Source organism: Pseudonaja textilis, chromosome 2 (assembly GCF_049901715.1).
Source record: "Pseudonaja textilis isolate UNSWEBS1 chromosome 2, rPseTex1.2, whole genome shotgun sequence".
Taxonomy (NCBI): Eukaryota; Metazoa; Chordata; class Lepidosauria; order Squamata; family Elapidae; genus Pseudonaja; species Pseudonaja textilis.
In genome coordinates this window covers 28279837-28298121 of record NC_141991.1, presented here as the reverse complement: position 1 = coordinate 28298121, position 18285 = coordinate 28279837, and the positions used below count along the sequence as shown (strand labels likewise).

The 18285-nt window shown below is 36.5% G+C and overlaps 1 protein-coding gene across 5 annotated transcripts in view; it reads left to right on the top strand.

Annotated features, from left to right (window-relative positions):
* The window catches only part of ADAMTS9 (ADAM metallopeptidase with thrombospondin type 1 motif 9), a 153105-nt gene that overhangs the window by 84505 nt on the left and 50315 nt on the right, over nucleotides 1-18285 (top strand). For all 5 annotated transcript variants that reach the window (XM_026721947.2, XM_087923609.1, XM_087923611.1 and 2 more), the window contains 6 exons: nucleotides 1655-1774; nucleotides 2434-2529; nucleotides 3005-3172; nucleotides 3977-4258; nucleotides 4752-4913; nucleotides 6804-6980. In XM_026721947.2, coding sequence (XP_026577732.2) covers nucleotides 1655-1774; nucleotides 2434-2529; nucleotides 3005-3172; nucleotides 3977-4258; nucleotides 4752-4913; nucleotides 6804-6980 — 1005 coding nt within the window. The remainder of the gene's footprint in view (nucleotides 1-1654; nucleotides 1775-2433; nucleotides 2530-3004; nucleotides 3173-3976; nucleotides 4259-4751; nucleotides 4914-6803; nucleotides 6981-18285) is intronic.

Sequence of the window (18285 nt, the reverse complement as noted above, 5' to 3'; positions counted from 1 at the left end):
ATTCTAATAACCAAATCATAATTGTACCCAGTGTGTAAATATCTTACCAAGAGAAAGCCAGGTTCATGCTATTGCTGAAGTAGTGAGTCATCCCTTTAAGCAATCATGGCTAATTTGGTCCTCTTAGAACATGTTCTTGGTACAGTTCTTAACTGTAATCTACTTCTTTGCCCTGATTTAAAAAAAAAAAGTAAAAAGGAATTTATACTGAGTCAGATTATAGGTTCCTGTGCCCAATTCTAATAGTCCAGACTGTTTATAGCTTTGAGTTTCAGTTGTAGCTGTAGTTAATGCAATGAAAACGGTCACTAGACTAATACCAGAGAAAGCCTCTTGATTTTTTTTTTCTAACAATTCTCATTCGGTTTTATGTAAGACATTTTTTTAAAAAAATTTCTAAAGCAGAAAATTTCTTTAACATTCTTGTCAGCAGAATATGGTGTTCTCATGTCTTCATTAGTTGGTTTACAAGTTGCAAGGGGTGTATATACAATGAAAGATGGGACATTGATTAGGACATTTCCAGAAGTTAGAAGTTATTAGTTCAGTTGAATCCCTTGAGAGAGTAGAGTAAGGGAATTCATCTTACGATGTTTTTTTAGTAACTTTGGTATGTCCTTGCTAAATGGAAGTGTTACCCTTGAAAAATGATTGGAAAATTTCTTCTTCCCTGGAGAAAGCCAGAGAATTCTCTATTTCTCTAACTTTACATTTGGTGAAGAAATGTGACAAGCTATCTGTGTCAAGCTCCATGTCAGATAGAAGTCCTTTTAAACCCTGACACTTAACTATGCTGTAATCTGGAAAATGGATTGAATCTGCAAAGAATATAGTGTGTTATCTTCAAGGCAGATAACCCAATGAAAATAAGTATGGGAGGGGAGGACATTCTAATCCGTAAATCACTGCACACATTTATTTGAAGGAAATAAATGAAGAATTTGGGATTCTAGTGAAAGGAATATGTTTTAACTGTTCAATCTAATTGGAAGCAGAAGGAACTGAAACAGAGGGAGGGAGTGGGAGAGGGAGAGAGAGAGAGACTGATGCAAAGTCACCTAGCTGGCTTTGTGTCTCAGGCAGGACTACAATTCATGTCTCCTAGTTTCTAACTTGGTGCCTTAATCACTACACCAAATTGGCTCTTCTTTGCATTGGGCAGGACAAATTGTACATTTGAGGAATTTAATTTCTGAAATCATCTATGTATATTGTGGTAAAGGTATATTATGTTATGTTATATTATATTACATTACATTACATTACATTACATTACATTACATTACATTATATTATATTATACTATATTATATTATATTATAATGATATTGCTTCCAAATAGAGATTTCCTAGCACTATTAATCTGAAAGTATTGTGCGCTATTCCCTGTTTCACATTTTAATTTTTTTAAAAAATATTAAACAAGGAAGAAATAGAAAAAATACAGAAGGCTTCCATCTAGACTCTCCCTTCCCTTTAAAGTTTGATGAATCAGGTAAGGCAATAGTACATTTCTCACCTAGGAAAGTTGGCTTTTCTGTACTCTAACAAGGCTATAATTGTTTGCTCGTCAATGTGTTAAGCTAATGTGTTTATTTGCAGTATTGATATGTTCAGACATTTTTTAAAATCTGTGGATTTTTTTCCCTCCTAGTGCACAGTAACCTGTGGGCAAGGCTATCAGATGAGGGCAGTGAAATGTGTAGTTGGTGCCTACATTTCTGTAGTAGATGATAACGAATGCAATGCTGCAACCAAGCCAACAGATACACAGGTAGGTGCGGTGTGGTGATAGAGTAGGCATGCAGTAATTTCAGGGGGGCAAATCAATAGTACCACCATGTTCTTATCTAAATTGTACTGTATATGTTTATAAATGCTAGCTGTTTTTTGTGTAATGGGAATACATTTTGACACCAAATTCCACCATGGTTTAGATTTCCAGAGAGATGTTACCTGATACGATAAAACTAGTAATATATTGTCAAGTGCAAGAAATCAAGAAATCCAGGAAGTTCAAATGAATATAAAGGTTTATTGCAAATTTAAGCTGTCTACAAGAATCTGAACTACTAACAGTCAAAGCAAATTCTCAGTAGATAAGAGTCAATTTAAGGTGGACTGGACTTAGATTGCTTGTGAGTATGAAGGGACTCGAGGCTGAGGATGCATTTGAGTCCTCCCTGGTCATCTCATACATATATACATGCATATATCATATATATTTATATTTTATGATTTGCCAGATATACTGGATATATCCACTTTTAATAGAAGATGAGTCAGTTATATTTGTGTTTGGACAGGGAGGGAATTTAATATTGTAATCTTTTATCGTTGTAGTAGTGCAATCCCTAAGCTGCAATGAAATACTTGTGATGTCAGTTATTGGATAGTGTACTTATTTTTGTAATGTTCTTATTTATGAAATAGGACTGTGAAACGGTGTCATGTCGTCTCCATCCTAGCAGCCCAGAAATCAAGCAAAGCAGTCACAGAACCCAGTGGAGATTTGGATCCTGGACTTCTGTATGTTAAAACTAATCAAATTAGTTTACATTTTTATTTCCCTTGATAGAATAGAATAACAGAGTCTAGTTGAAGGTCTTCTAGTCCTATCCCCTGCCTAGGCAGGAAACCCTACACCACTTCAGATAAATGTCTATCCAACATTTTTTTAAAAACTTCCAGTCTTGGAGCATTCACAACTTGTTCCACTGATTAATTGTTCTAACTATTAAGAAATTTCTCCTTAGTTCTAAGTTGCTTCTCTCCTTGATTCGTTTCCACCCAATGCTTCTTGTCCTGCCCTCAGGTGCTTTGGAGAATATCTTGACTCCCTCTGCTTTGTGGCAGCCCCTGAGATATTGGAACACTGCTATCGTGTCTCCCCTAGTCCTTCTTTTCCATTAGACTAGATAATTAATCCTATCTGTGTAAAGATTATGATACACTTGTCAAAGGAATCTGCTTCTTCAGAGACATTCTTGTTGATCTTCTCTAGTGTTCTGCTACCTGTGGGAAGGGCACCAGGATGAGGTATGTCAGCTGTCGTGATGATCATGGCTCTGTGGCTGATGAAGCTGCCTGTTTCCATCTTCCAAAACCATCAGCAACTGAAGCATGTCTTGTAATATCTTGTGGCCGGTGGAAAGCCATGGAATGGAGCTCAGTAAGCAATTTCCTCGTTTAAATATGCCAAATATCTGCCCATTGATAATCTTATGAACATGCATAATTCACATTAAGAGGAGAAGATTTGTTTTGCTCTTGGGTGGAAGGCAAAACGCACATCATTGTTGGTCATCATGGCAGCTCTTCTTTCAAAATCTATCAAGTACCCTTGTTGGAACATAGCCAAGATGGTTTTACCAATGATCAGGTTAATACATAATGAAGCAGGAGCTAGTGTGTATACCTGGCATCCATCTCTGGTTAAAAAGACCAGGTACTCAGTGATGGCAAATACCTATACTCAAAGAGCTAGATGCAAGCATTCTGACTTGATATAAGGCAGATTTGTAAGCTGCTAAAGGAATAAAACAATGAGATCTGTTGAATCCACTTTAGTGAAACTTTTGGTACTTAAAATTGGTTTATATGTATGAGGATTTGTTTGTTTGGGTTGTTGTTGGGTTTTTGGGGGGGATTGTATTTTTTTGTATTTTGTATGAGCCATGGTGGCGCAGTGGTTAGAATGCATATTGCAGACTATTTCTGCTGCCTGCCAGCTGCCTGCCATTTGGCAGTTCAAATCCCACCAGGCTCAAGGTTTATTCAGCCTTCCATCCTTCTCAGGTGGGTAAAATGAGGAGCCAAAATTTGGGGGGGCAATATGCTGACTCTGTAAATTGCTTAGAGAGGACTGTAAACTACTATAAAGCAGTATATAAGACTTAAATGCTATTGCTATATCTCAAATTCTATCTTATTGCTATGGCCAGCTATTCTCTCTCTTCTCTTCTTATTAATGTAGTGCTCTGTAACTTGTGGGCAAGGTAAGGTGACCAGGCAAATACTCTGCGTAGATTACAATGACCAGAGTATCGATAGAAACGAGTGTGATGCTGAAGATATCCTCGCGACAGAGCAGGATTGCTCTATGCCATCGTGTCAGCAGATCAACCTGGGTAACAGGCCCGCTAATCCTTTTCCTTACCCTGACTATCATCAAAAAAACGATCGAGGAGGGCACCCAAACCGAAATCAAGGTCATGGACATGGAGGCAACCAGTGGCGAACTGGGCCATGGGGAGCAGTAAGTAGTTGCTGGGGTTTGGGTTTTTGTTCCCTTGTGAATCGGGTTCTACACTAGATATAACCTGCTATATAACACTCGTCCTTCCCCATGCCAATAAAATAAATGCTCAGCTATCCCAGACTGGTTTATCTATGCTTCAAAAATTCAAGATTTTAAGGAGTTTGCATTCCTTCTCACCTCCCCCACCAGAGAACCAAAGGTATGCAGGAACATGGAAAGGTGGAGAAGACATAGTGATTGGTATCGGATGGTATCTGAATCAGTGAAACAAAGAATAATAGAAATGATACCAATCGAAATCCTTGTTCCAAGGATTTACAAGTGGCTTTGCAATTCACCACCAGTGAAAAATGTATATTATCACTGCTGCTAGTAGCAAAAAATACAAAAGCTTTTATACACTTAAGAGATCTGGATTTATAGCAAGGATGAAACAGGAGCAGCAACCTACTCTAACCATCCTGAGCCTGTGACAATTAAATTTTTATAGTGCTCAAGTACCTGTGCTGGTGGATTTCAACGGCGAGTAGTCGTATGCCAGGATGAAAATGGATATGCTGCTGATAATTGTGATGCAAGGATGAAACCAGATGAGCTAAGATCCTGCGAATCGGGACCCTGCCCTCAGTGGGCCTATGGAAGCTGGAGTGAGGTAAGCCATTTAGCTTTAAAATCAAGTGAACTCTTACTTTGTATGTGATTACCATTACATTACAGCCACGGTGGCACAGTGGTTAGAGTGCAGTACTGCAGGCTACTTCTGCTGACTGCCGGCTGACTGCAATTTGGCAGTTCGAGTCTCACCTGGCTCAAGATTGACTCAGCCTTCCGTCTTTCCGGGGTGGGTAAAATGAGGGCCCAGATTGTTGGGGGCAATAGGCTGACACTGTAAATGGCTTAGAGAGGGCTGTAGAGCACTGTGAATCAGTATATAAGTCTAAGTGCCATTGCTATTACTATAATATATTAGTAATAGAGTACTATAATTACACAGGCTGTCTGATTGCATTTGAAAGTGAAGTTCATTCATTGTTTCAAAAGGGATTCTCCAAAAGTGTTAAGGCTTGGTCCAGGGATAATGATCTTGATCTGAAAGATCATAATTGTTAGAGCGGAGAGAAGGTATGCATGTATTTGTTTAGCTTAGTATGTCACTGACCACTGAAGTCCCTGAGGTGATTTTTTTTTTTAAACCAAAACATTGCAAACAGTATATCAATGAAAGCCTATAAAAGCAAGTGAAACACATAAAATTAAAGCATGATAATTAACTAATGAAAGTTGACTCTGGAATAGATGTTTTTTTTCTTTCCTTTATTGTATAATTTCTTCTGTTTATAAAGCTGGATATGACAGAAAGCTATTTTAACAGACCATTGTAGTAGTTGCTGAATCCAGGCTATCTTTAAGGAAGTAGTTTGGAGCATGCAGGACTTCCTTCTCCCCACTCTGTCAACCATGTTTGTGAGGCCGAGATCAGAACTAATCTTAAAAGATAGAAGGAACCATATTTTGGAATGCTTCATTCATTATATCCATCCATCCATCCATCCATTCAGTTTGGATGCCAGCTGACTCCATCTAAGTTTGTGCAGCTCACAAGAAGGGAGTAATATAAAAATGACAAAATACAAGAAATTAACCAGACCAAGTAAGAGCATAATCACAAAATAATTCCAAGATGGCAATTCAAACAATGAAGTGAACACAAAACATCACAAACAGGAGTGTCCCATTCAGATCTGGATAAATAATCAGGTTTTCACAGCCTTATTTCTATTTTCAACAGGCTTTGAGCTTGGAAAACTAATAGCATACCCAACAAGTTAATCTTATTCTCTCTTTACCTTCCTTCTCTCCCTATTTTTGGGGGCACAATCACTACTATTTCCAGTGTACAGGTAGTCCTCAACTTAAGGCCACTGTTGAGTTTGGAACTTCCATTACTGCAGTCAGCAAGTGAATCACACCCAGTTTTACAACCTTTTGTGCTACACTTGTTAAGCAAATAGCATAGTTGTTAAGTAAATCTGGCTTCCCCCATTGACTTTGTCAAAAACCCCTGGGAAATCACATATGGTGATCATGTGATACTAGGATACTACAACCATTGTAAATATGTGCCAGTTGCCAAGCATCCACCATTTTTTCAAATAATCATGGGGACACTACAGTGGTTTTAAGCGTAAGGACCAGTCATAAATCATTTTTTTCAGTGCCATCATAATTTTGAACTGTCCTTAAATGAATGCACATAAATCAAGGACTACCTCTATATATCAATTCAGAAGTCTGGAAAAATCCAGGGGAAAATAAATTCTTAGTTTGCAGAGCATCAATAATCTCATGTCCCCCACATCCCATCAGTGCTGCTAACTCTCTCTGATTTTGTGTTGCAAGTTGTTGTTTTTTCCCCCTGGAATCCTATGCCTGTTGAATGGCAGAAAAATTAATGCCCAAAGTGGCTTTGAGTCAGACCAAGGAAGCATAAAGTAGTAATAATACTGGTACTATCCATCATTGTAATGTCTTTTCTTTCCAGTGTACCAAGTCATGTGGCGGAGGAACCAGAACAAGACTAGTTGTATGCCAGCATTCCAATGGAGAAAGATTTACTGATCTGAGCTGTGAAATCCTTGACAAACCACCAGACCGCGAGCAGTGCAATATGCAGGACTGTCCCCGAGAAGCTGCCTGGAATGCTGGTCCTTGGAGCTCGGTACGACCATAACATAATTATTTTGTTGTGTTACACATTATTCTTAGGAATGGAACAAAGTCACGGTCCTGATATTTGGTGATTTGTGGTTGTTTGCTTGTCTTTTTTTAAAATGAATCTTCACTTAAAATTCTTTTTAAAAGGAAAAAATAAAAAGAAATGATGAGTTCCATGTAGTATAGACATGTGGGAGGAAAGCTTCATCTCCCAAATCTGTTCATTTTTTTCAAAAGCACTTTCTGCTTGATAGTGAAGTTTTGTACACTTTATTAGCCCGTTTCAAGTTCTGTACCCCTTGCATCTTCTCATGAAGAATATTTAGTAAGCACATTCCATTACCCAACCTTTTTTCATTATTGTCTTCATCGGTCTGATTAAGCTCTTTAGCAACAGTTTGAATCCTCTGCAAAAGTGGCTTGGAATCTTAAATCTCATCTTAAAATACTGCCCTCTTTTTTTGCGTACTTACTTCTAGGTGTAGCACGAACTTAACTGTCTGAGAACTTTTTTTTTTAAAAAAAAAAATAAGAATCAATTGAAATAAGGGCCTTTTCATGCAACCTCCATCCTGGTCTGCAGCAGATACTCTGCAGCATATACTCTGCAGCAACTTCACAGCATTGGGATAGTATCCCCACTACTGAGCTCTTAACCCCATCTTGCCAACAGTGCTCCCTTTCAGTTGGCTAATGGAAAGATGCACAAAATATATCCAGCTGTCACCTCACCCCACTTCCTCCTTTCCTTGGTGCACTTTTTGTTTTTTTTCTGGAAAGGAGAAAAATAATTAAAAACTCAACCCACTGCTTAGTGAGGGGACAAATAAAGATTCCTCCCGTGCAACTTTGGAGAATAAAGTAAAGCATAGCAAGGCAAGATGGCACCTTGCTCTTTGGCAACAGAAGGAGAATCTGAATGGATGGAAACGGGTGAGAGATCCCACCAACAGGAATTTGCTCTCTGTGTAATTCCAGAAGAGATTGCAAAATGCTATTGCTCTCAAATTTGTTCCGTCTCTGACATTTTCTAGAAGATCCTTAATGTTGTGGAGCTACTAGGGGAAAGTACCACTGTCCGATCTGTCTAGTCTTTTCTCCACACCCATATGAAAGAATAGCATACAAACAGGGTGATTGTGGGATTACATGCGGGAGAAACCATTACTTTGTGAAATATAGTTAACAGCATGTGGTATAATTCTTTGTCTGAATTTAAATGTAAAGATCGAAGTGACTTTCTTTTAACCTCATGTATCAATAGACTTCTTGATTGATTTTAATTAACAGATTAACAGAGTTGGAAGGGACCTTGTAGGTCATCTAGTCCAATCCCCCTCCCAAGCAGGAGACCCTACACCATTTCTGACAAATGGCAGTCCAATCTCTTCTTTAATTATTCCAAGTCCTTATTTTTAATGTTCCAAATACTATAGGTAGATCTCAACTTGACCTTGATAAGTAATGGAGAAGCAGGCAACATATTTTTTCTACAAGTCAGCGCTACTATGCTGGCATGTGATGCTGAATAAACTCAATTGATAGAAATTTACTCTAGAAATTTAGATATGACAAGCGTTTTGCATGTCTTAACTTGCAAATTTCAACATTTATCAACCCAAAGAGGTAGGTTTAGGAGCACCCTTTCTTAAGTAGTCCTACCTTCCTCAAAAAAGTTTCTGTTGTCTTATGTCTCTGAGCCAACATACAGTATTTCTCTATAGCAGAGGTCCCCAACCCCCAGGCTGCGGCCCACTTGTGGGCCACAGCCCCTTCAGAACTGAACTATGCAAATGGCAGAAAAGCACACATGCAGTTCCACTTGTGCAAGTCCATGTGCGCCTGCTTGCGCAAATGGAACTGGGTAAGCTCATGCACATACCTATCACTCACACGGAACATCTCTCCCCCCCTCCCGCTGGGGCACCAAGCTGGAAAGCTTGGAGATCGCTGCTATATAGAACAGAAAACAGCACTCGATGTTAAATTCAGCTTGTTCAGAAATTAGTAAGTATAAGGAAGAGCATTAGAAGATGCAGAGGCCTAGGCGATAACTCCCCTGTTGGGATCTGGGCCTTGGCAGAAATCAGCGATGCCAATTTTTGACTACACGCCACATAATAAATTTTTAAAAACCATTCATTGATAGTCCCAGGTTCATATTTAAATATCAAAGAATATATGCCGCCTTAATTCTCAGCAAGCTTCATAACGATTCAGGATTTGACTGATTATTCCCAAACTCAGAAGCTTATAATGATACCGTTCCATCTTTTGGGGGGGGCATATTTAAAAATGGGTCTACGACAATTCGCCATGGCCAACTCGCCATGGCCAACTTGCCACAGCCAACTCGCTACATGACAAAAGTTTCACTAATATCAAAGAAATAGTAGAATAGAATAATTGAAAAAAAAAGGGTATGGAAAATGGGACAGAATGAAATGTGAATGGCAACAATTGAAATTTTTTTATGTATTTTAAATAATTAAATAAGATTATTAAATTGTTCCAAAGTGAGTTATCCCACGGCGAATTGGCCCTGGCAAGTTGTCCTGCAATGAGTTGGCCGTGGTAAGTTGACTGTGGCAAGTTGTCCCATTTCGTTTTAAAAGAACTGAGATTTTTGCTGGGTTTTAATTGTTGGGGGTGTTTTTTGAGACTGGGTTGGCTTTTGTTTGTAACATGCTGTGAAGTGCTTCAGAAGTATATGCATATGTATTTCTAGAAGACATCCTTGTGAATGCTTTGTCATGTTCTGCAGATAGGAACTATCAAGTGAAAAGATCTCATTCATTTGTGGATACTGTATTCAGGGGAAGTTTTTTTTTTCCCTTAAATGGGACATTTGATTGATTACCACAGGTTTCTCTCAATCACTTTCTTCAGGTAAAAAATGCAAGGCTTGTTTATCCGCTTGTAATCTTTAGAATTGGGTGTCAAACTCACGGCCCGTGGGCAAGATGTGTCACGTGTTGGCCACTCCCACCTCCGGTTTAGCAAAGGGGGGGAAAGTCACAATACATCATGAGACAACACAAGTTTGACACCTGTGCTTTAGAAGTACTGCAGTTTGCATTTTTACCTATATTTAATTCCATGCTAGTAATAGATGGGTGTCTTATAAAAGGAACTGGGCTTCACTTCAGTTTTCCTGAGTTCCTGCAGATTAACCTTAAATGAGCTTAGCTGAGTTTTTCATCAAACAGATGCATGGAATGACAGAAAGGAGAGACTTTTTTTCTCTCTTTCTTAACTTGCCAGGTCCATTAAGGCATAGATAGGCAAAGATCTTGACCTCAATACAACCTATCTTCACAATGCAACTTATCTCACAAGTCCCAGCAAGGAGGCAAGGCAACCTTCGGTTGTTCACACACAACTCCCTGATGCCAGCAATTCTACTGGTAGCTAAGTCTTTGTGGGATAGCATAAACACCAATACATAAATAAGCTTTTTTTTTTCTGTCCTGTGCAAATTTACCACTTGAAGAGAGGCCCTGAGCTTAACTAATAAACTCATCCTTCCTTCTTCTAATGATAGTGCAGGAGACACAGAACCATTGCTGAATTTCTGGACCTTTTAAATTATTATTCACCCCAACTGAATAACTTTAGAACATGACACATTAGCCAAATGGTAGATTACTGATACCCCTGTCAAAGTTGAATACAAAGCAAAATAAATTTTATGTCATTATTTTGTGCATTTAGATTTCGTTTGGCCTAATTTGACTCTAAAGCACTTTATAGAGAGAATCAATTTATTCAATCAATTTATAAATTCCCTAACCTTGCCTGATTTTTATATTTCATTTGCAAAAATAGTAATGTGTTCATTTATGCTGTTTCTGAGGAGTGTTTTGTAATAATTTTAATCTGCATACCTCAATGAATGGTTTAATAGCTATACAGAATAGGGCTGTGCAATGCTTTGAATTCAATTCCAAAAAGTGTTTGGAGTATGCAAGGACCCAAATGACTGTCTTGTCTGCAAATCTTTAAAGCAACGACATCATTTTCCAGGACCAAAAGGCAGTTGTACAATCCTGGAAAAAGATACAGTAGCTTTGGTGAGTGGCAGACAGGTGCTACATTCGTCAATTGTTTGGGGAATAGAAGGTGAAACATTGAACAGCCATAATACTTATGCATAAATCATATTTTTGTGGTGCTTTATCATTGCAAGGGACAGAGCTGTAAAATATTTTACCTCCAAGATGCTAGTAAAGCCTTCTCAATTCCAAGGGTTAAATTTACATGTTAACTTTATTTTCAAATTGTGTACTGAGAACTGCTGTTGATAGTGAATTACATTTACTTCAAGTTAAATTTTCAAAAGCCAAAGAGCATGAAATAAAAAGCTACTTAGTGAAATGTAGCCCTGTTTCCCTCCTGTAATTATTCTAGAATTCTTTGGCAAATTAAATGAAGTTCCTCTTCCTAAAAATGTGATTATTTTTTCCCACTCTTAATAATGAAACAGAGATGTCATTCAGACGTTTCTTAATTAGGTAACCCTTTGAGGTGTCTATACTTCCCAATGTCTTGTTTTATTTTTTTAATTAAAACAGAAATAAACCAAAGTCTTATGATACCTGTGTATTTTTAATGCAGGAGCGAAAACTAGAAATCTGACTTATAGAAAATATAACTTCGTTGGGTGATTTTCTGTGCATTGTTCTATAGCTTTAAAAATAAAATGCCCTGCTGTCATTTTATTAAACACAATCACAATAGTTTAAAAAACCGAAATCTAAAGAAGTGGACCTAACCTACTTAAATATTCTGAGTATTCAGATTCTGAAACAGAAGGTGATGAGAAAGTATATTAATTGCATAATTCCATTCTCCTTCTTGCCTCTATATAAGGTTTGATGCTGAAAAGGCAAATGATGGCAGAACTGAAATAACACTATTTTAGTTCAGTTCTTGCTGCTCAACATACCTTTCAATAATTATTAATCCTGAGCTAAGATATTTTATCTTTGCATGCTTCTGTTATATGAACAGCTTTTGGTTCTTCAGGGAAGAGTCTTATGAAAGGCCTTCATTAAAATTGCAGCAGTCCTCGTATGTGGATATTCCATGCACGTATACACACGCACATACCAAAAATATCTGCAGGACTGAGCCATATCTCTGTATCCTAACCTAAATGTATCACTGTTTTAAAAATATAAAATCCACAGAAGTTTAAGCATGTTAGATTTCTCCAGAATGAAAACACTAATGGTGCTGACCAAAACAAACCTTCTCCAAGAAAATAAGCTTATTGTTTCATAAGCTTGTCTACCTCGTTTTGATATCATACAGTACTAATATAGCAATGGAGTATTTTAGTTTTGAATTACAATTTCTTTTAGCTCTGACATTTATTAATACATTTCTGCTGTAGATCTTTATACTTCATCTGTAACAGATGGAGGGTTGCTTCCTATGATGATGATGTTATGATACTATTATTATTGTTGTTGTTATTATTAGGGGAGATTTTTGAACCAACAGTATACTATTGGCTGAAGCTTTTCAGTAGAATGGATTTCTTTATGTATTTATGTTAATGATATGTATTTATTTTTCAACTGTTGCTATTTAATTTTATATAAACATTGCATTTCCTTTACAGTGTTTGAATTCTGGTCTAAGGACCAAAAGATTAAAATATATTGTTAATGTGTTTTGTCTTGTCTTGGCTCTTCTATCATACATTCACAATATACTCACATTGTAAGAGACAGATTTCTGAACAGAAGATTTTCTAGCTCTGGTTCAGATCGTTTGCAACAGAATAGCTAATTTGTTAATAGAAATCAAAATGTCAATAGAAACCAAGAACAAATGTTTAGAAACAAAAATGTATATGCAAAGGCATTTTGCAATTCACATGCATGTATGCACATGCCATATAAACTCTCTTCCATGAATTAACCAGATGGCTTTACAAAATCTGTCAGTCTGACTTCTATTTTCAGCATGTAAGCAGTTGGCCACCTGGAATATTCTATATAATCAATCTGCAATTTTCCACCGTCTTTTTCATTTGCCATGTGGGGAAGGACTGATGGACATTGGAGTCCCAAACATCTGTAGAGGATCAGTTTGCCTGTGGCTACAATATCTTGATGTTTTTTTTCTATACTTGGCATAGAAAGCTGTTCAATTCCAGAATCCATTTTGATTTCCATATGAAATTTTCCTGACCTGTTTTTGTGATACAGGAACCAAGGTAGGCTTTTTGTGATAAGCTGAGTTGCAATAAGTTGAACTATACTCTTTGGGAAACAGAATAACTGTATTTTAATGTCTTGAGATTTGTCATTCCATAGTTCCATCCCCATTGCTTGTCAGTGAGATGAGCCGCATATATGTTTAATAAATAAATACATAAATAAAACTAAATCCAATGAGTAGAAATTTCAGAAATATACATTTTGGAAAAGAAACACTAGGCAAATATTCTTTAAAAATGAGGTTGTTCAATGGTGATATAGTGTCAAAACATGTTGAGCTGTCTTTTGGAAATATTTAACCGGAGGCTAGATGGCCATCTCTGTAATTGGTACCATACATTATATCTTCTCTATTGCATATCAGGTTGAGCAAGAAGACTGCAAAGATACCTATTTCATTTTTTTTCTGTGACTTGCTGGTCATTTGATTTTCTATATGCTTTTTTCCTTACATTCTAAATGGCAAGGTTACTGTGAAGGAAAAGCAATTTCTCACTAAGCATCGTCCTGATCTATCTCTCTTTAAGTGGACCATGAAGCCAAATCAAAACATCTGAACTTTGTTCATTTTGGATACTGAATATAATTGCAGATATTTGGTAATACCTTGTATGATAGTGCAAAGAGACAGATTGATTGCTTTATAAATAATTTGAAGTATCTAAAGTACACCTTTGTTGGAAGTTTATGGAAAACTTAATCTTTGTGACAATCTAGGGTTACTGATAGAATAATATATCACTAATTTAATAGGCAGTTTGTTCAGCTGAATGCTACTTCAGAAAGTTTTCTTGAGCTAAACGGCAACTAAAGGCATATATTGCACATCATTCATAGAACTCTAAGAGGTACTAGCTGAAGCTGATGGGTATATTGAGTCTCTTTAAAAAGATGAAATTCAGCTAGTTTGGAACATATTTATCATGCAGTAAATTATTTCCAACGCAAAGGGATTTACTAAGACTGTGTCTTATCATTTTGCTGCCTGGAGTGAAACATAAGGTGTTACTTATTACTAGTGTATATTAGGATCAGATTTTAAAGCTGCAGTCCTAAGCATATTTTCTGCCCAAGGATCAACTAAATTATGAGACCTAGGGGAATTAGGGCACACTCAATGGGCTTGTCTTGCTGAAGTCCAGTAAAATTCATCAGTAAATGAGGAAATATATGGAACAAGCAAATTGAATACAATAATAACCTATCTGTAACATGAGAAGTGGCTGTGATATTCTTCAGTTCTGTATCGTTCTCATGCTTAAACAATAAGGAAATTGTTATAAAATCTGATCCCACATCAGCAATAATCGACCCATAGCAAATTTAATATCTTATTTTAATGCAATTAAATCCTTTGAAGAATTATGCATACCTGGATTTTGTCTTGGTTCCATTTTGTGCAACTTCTTCAAAGACTTGTGAGCTTCATATTTACATCCTTGAGTTTAACCTAACTCATATATCAGTCCTTCTAGCCAATATACTTATAGTTACTGTCCTAGCAGCTAGAACCATTAAAAACCAAAATACAGTTGGTCTTACTTACCGTGTTTGCTTTTTCACTATGAACATAGTCATTTTATGCCTTGCCAGAACATGGTTTATGGAGCTCAGTAATGCCAAAGCACTGTCTTCATTGACTTGACAGCAGCATTGCAGGTTCCTATGCATGATTCTCCTACTAGGAAATACCAGAGATTGAATCTGAGACCTTTTGCCAGCCAAGTATGTCCTTTATTAGTTGTTTGCATGGGTACTCGGGATACAGTGGCTGTTCCTGCAAAGTGTTGCATCTGTTTTATATAAGCAGGAGGTTCCAAACAGGTTTGTTTTTCTGCATAGCTTGTATACTTTTGTTTGTTTGTTTGTTTCTACAGCATATGTAATTCTGATAAAAGAGAATATTTATAGCTCGAAATGAGGGTGTTCTCTGCACTTGGTTGTAACATGTAATTCTTTAATATAGAATGGCTTTTTTTCCTTTAAAAAAAAAGATTTTGATCCCATATTTTTCATATTTAACACAAGGCAGCGGACATTTCATTTATTTTTTAAAATTTATATGCCATAAACACATGATATAAACATGCCTAATACTCCTTCTGCCTCCTATTTTCCTCACAACATCAACCCTGTGAAGAGAATAGGGCTGAGAGAGAGTGATTGGCCCAAAGTCCATCCAGCTGGTGCTTTCGTGCCTAAGTGACACTAGGCATATGCTGGTTTCTAGATCAGCACTTTAATCTGTACATCAAAATGCCTTTTGTGTGTGTGTGTGTGTGTGTGTGTGTGTGGTAACTCATAATATATGTGTGTGGTTGCCATTTCTGAACTTCAAAAACAAGGTAAATCTGTAGCTTCCCTTTATCTATTCAGGATAATTGTATGTTACCTGCCGAAGGAAGGTTGGAGTAAATTTGAATGTGTTTTTAGTAAGTAGCACATTTTCTTGTACATGTAGGCTTGCCATATACATGTGTGTCTATATATTTCTATCTCTTGCTGTCTCTATAGTATGTCAGTGCTCCCAGTTGTACATGCAGTGAGTCTGTTCTATTAATGCATCCTTTCTGTATGTATGGAAGTAGTGTAGCCACATGGAACTGACAGCTCAATTCTTTAGTTGCATTTCATTCCTATGTATATTACAGAAAAAATAATATTTTGCACTACTGTGAATTGTTAGATTCACACTAGGCTCTTCAAGGAGTATCGGATCTATCTGGATCTACTGGCAAAAAATGAAGAAAGACCTTTTGAATTCTTGCGGTTTTAACACTCTCACTGTGTCACGCGAACAACTGTGTACTTCATTTACAATCTGAGATTTTTAACAGGAACTGTCAGGGATTAATGCAGCAGTTTGTTTTATGTCTGTGGTTTTTAGAGTCAAGCGCCATCGTATGTAAGTACATCGCATGCATCTACCATTTCTTTTCCTTCTTTTAAGCAATGGTTTAGTTCAAAAGTAGTTTGGCTGGCTGGCATTACTAAAGGTTTTTGGTTTTTAAGAGGTCAGCAATTCCATACTACAGAGTGTATATCAATTTGTCAAAACAAAAGTGTCTTTAGAGAGGAAATCTTAAACTGCCCACTCCTCCTATGATGTTCCCATTCTGGTATTGGACCACACCAGTTTTCCTTTGATGACCTAGCATGGAATTATTTGTCACCATTGTCTTTTAACTAGAGAGATGAATTTAGTAAAGGTATTGTTGGAGCAGGCATAAAGCAAACACTGGTTCTGCAAGCCTCGACCAGACCATTTAATATTAGATGATAGGTCTAGCAAAAAAGCTGGAGTAGTACTGTCAACAAACTGGAATGTCATTTCCTTTTCTTCCTAGCTATTTTTTCCATTATTACGTAGCAGCTTTGTATGGCTGTTTTGACTCCACTTTGTACCAGGTTGCTTTTGTTCTCACTTTATTTTTAATTCATTCTCTCAAAATGCTCATGGGAGCTAGGCAATTTTCTCTTTCCTACATTCATAGAACTCCCAAGACTGCAATATAATTTTTACTAGTATTTTGCTGTATAATAATCCAGTTTCTCTCTCCCTGTGAAATCCATTAGGAACAGGTCTTCAAGTAAGGAAGCCATAATTACCAAGAGGGTAAAATTTGATTGAGTTGAAACCTACAAAGTTCTCTTTTTTGAAATTGATCCCTTTTTCTGGCAAAGATAGATGTTCTGTAAAAGTCTTTTAGGCCTGTTGAAAAAAAATCTTCAGCCCTCAATGCTGATTCACAAAATGCAGATGTGTTTGATGTGCTTTGATTTATCCCTATGGTCTGAATCCTAGAATATATCGGAAAATGCATGCATTCTCATGTGCATTATTTAAATTTGTACTGAAATTAAGGAATAAAGGCAAATATTTTTATACACTTCTATAATCTTGACCAGAATAATTGCTAAATTATTCCATTGGTTCTATTCAATAGATGGAATCTAGAATTCTCTTTCTGTGAATTGGATTCTTTTAATTGACCAAGGGAAACAGGATCAAATTGATTGATTGCTTATCTCTATTAACTCAAAGTTGACTCCTAGGAACCACATAGATAGATTTTCTCCATAATTTCTTTTCTTCAGGTCCATAATTCCTTCAGGTCTTTGATTTGCAAATTCCTTAATGTTCATAAAGTGTGGGAGTACTTACCAAGCAGTTTCCTTTGAACATTAAAACAAGGAATTCATGAAATTTTGCAGGGTTATTTAATTTGTACAGGTCTATTCTATATATTCAGAATTGTGGAGTTATTGTGTGAAGATCCAGTCATTAAAAGCTCTTGGTAGAGATAAAGTGAAGAAATAACAAGAAGGTGAGGTCATGCCAAGTCCTACTTAAAGGTGCAGCAAATTTAGATAATCGTATCGCTTTGGCCTATAAAGATAAATCCAGGAGGCAGAATAGGTTATTAATAAAGATTAATGTCTTTATTGTAGCTTTTCTGCTTAAGGATTCATTAAATACTGATTCCATGTGCATTAACTGAATAACCGATTCATTATAGAGATATGAGGTAACTCATAGACATTGGGGCCAAGGTCCTATTTTTCAGTCCTTAGAGCCATCTGATAATATATTGCTGAAATAATTGTGACATTGTTTTTGTGTATATTTTTCTATGTATATTGTTTTGCAAAATAAATCCAAGAAACATATTAAATCTCTGAAAAGCTTAATGCATCTATTTTATTTTAAGGGCACATATGTTCCAGTAATAAGGAGGGGATAACATAATTAATGCACTACTAGTAATAGTTTATTTTTCACACTTGTATAATTAGTTTTAGAACAAAATAATAAAATACCCCAAGAAATTAATACAATAACATACTACAAGTCAGCTTAAGTTTAGAATTCTAATATCAAGGCCTGGTAATCTATGGCCTTCAAATCATTCAAAATTATCATTAGAACCTATGTCTAAACAATAGAAATAGTAATACTTTATTGATTAGCCACCATACATTTCAGAATTTAAAATATAAAACACTGAACAGTAATAAGGCTATGTGTTAAAAAATGGAATAAAAGAAATAAGTAAAATAAAATGCAGATCATAT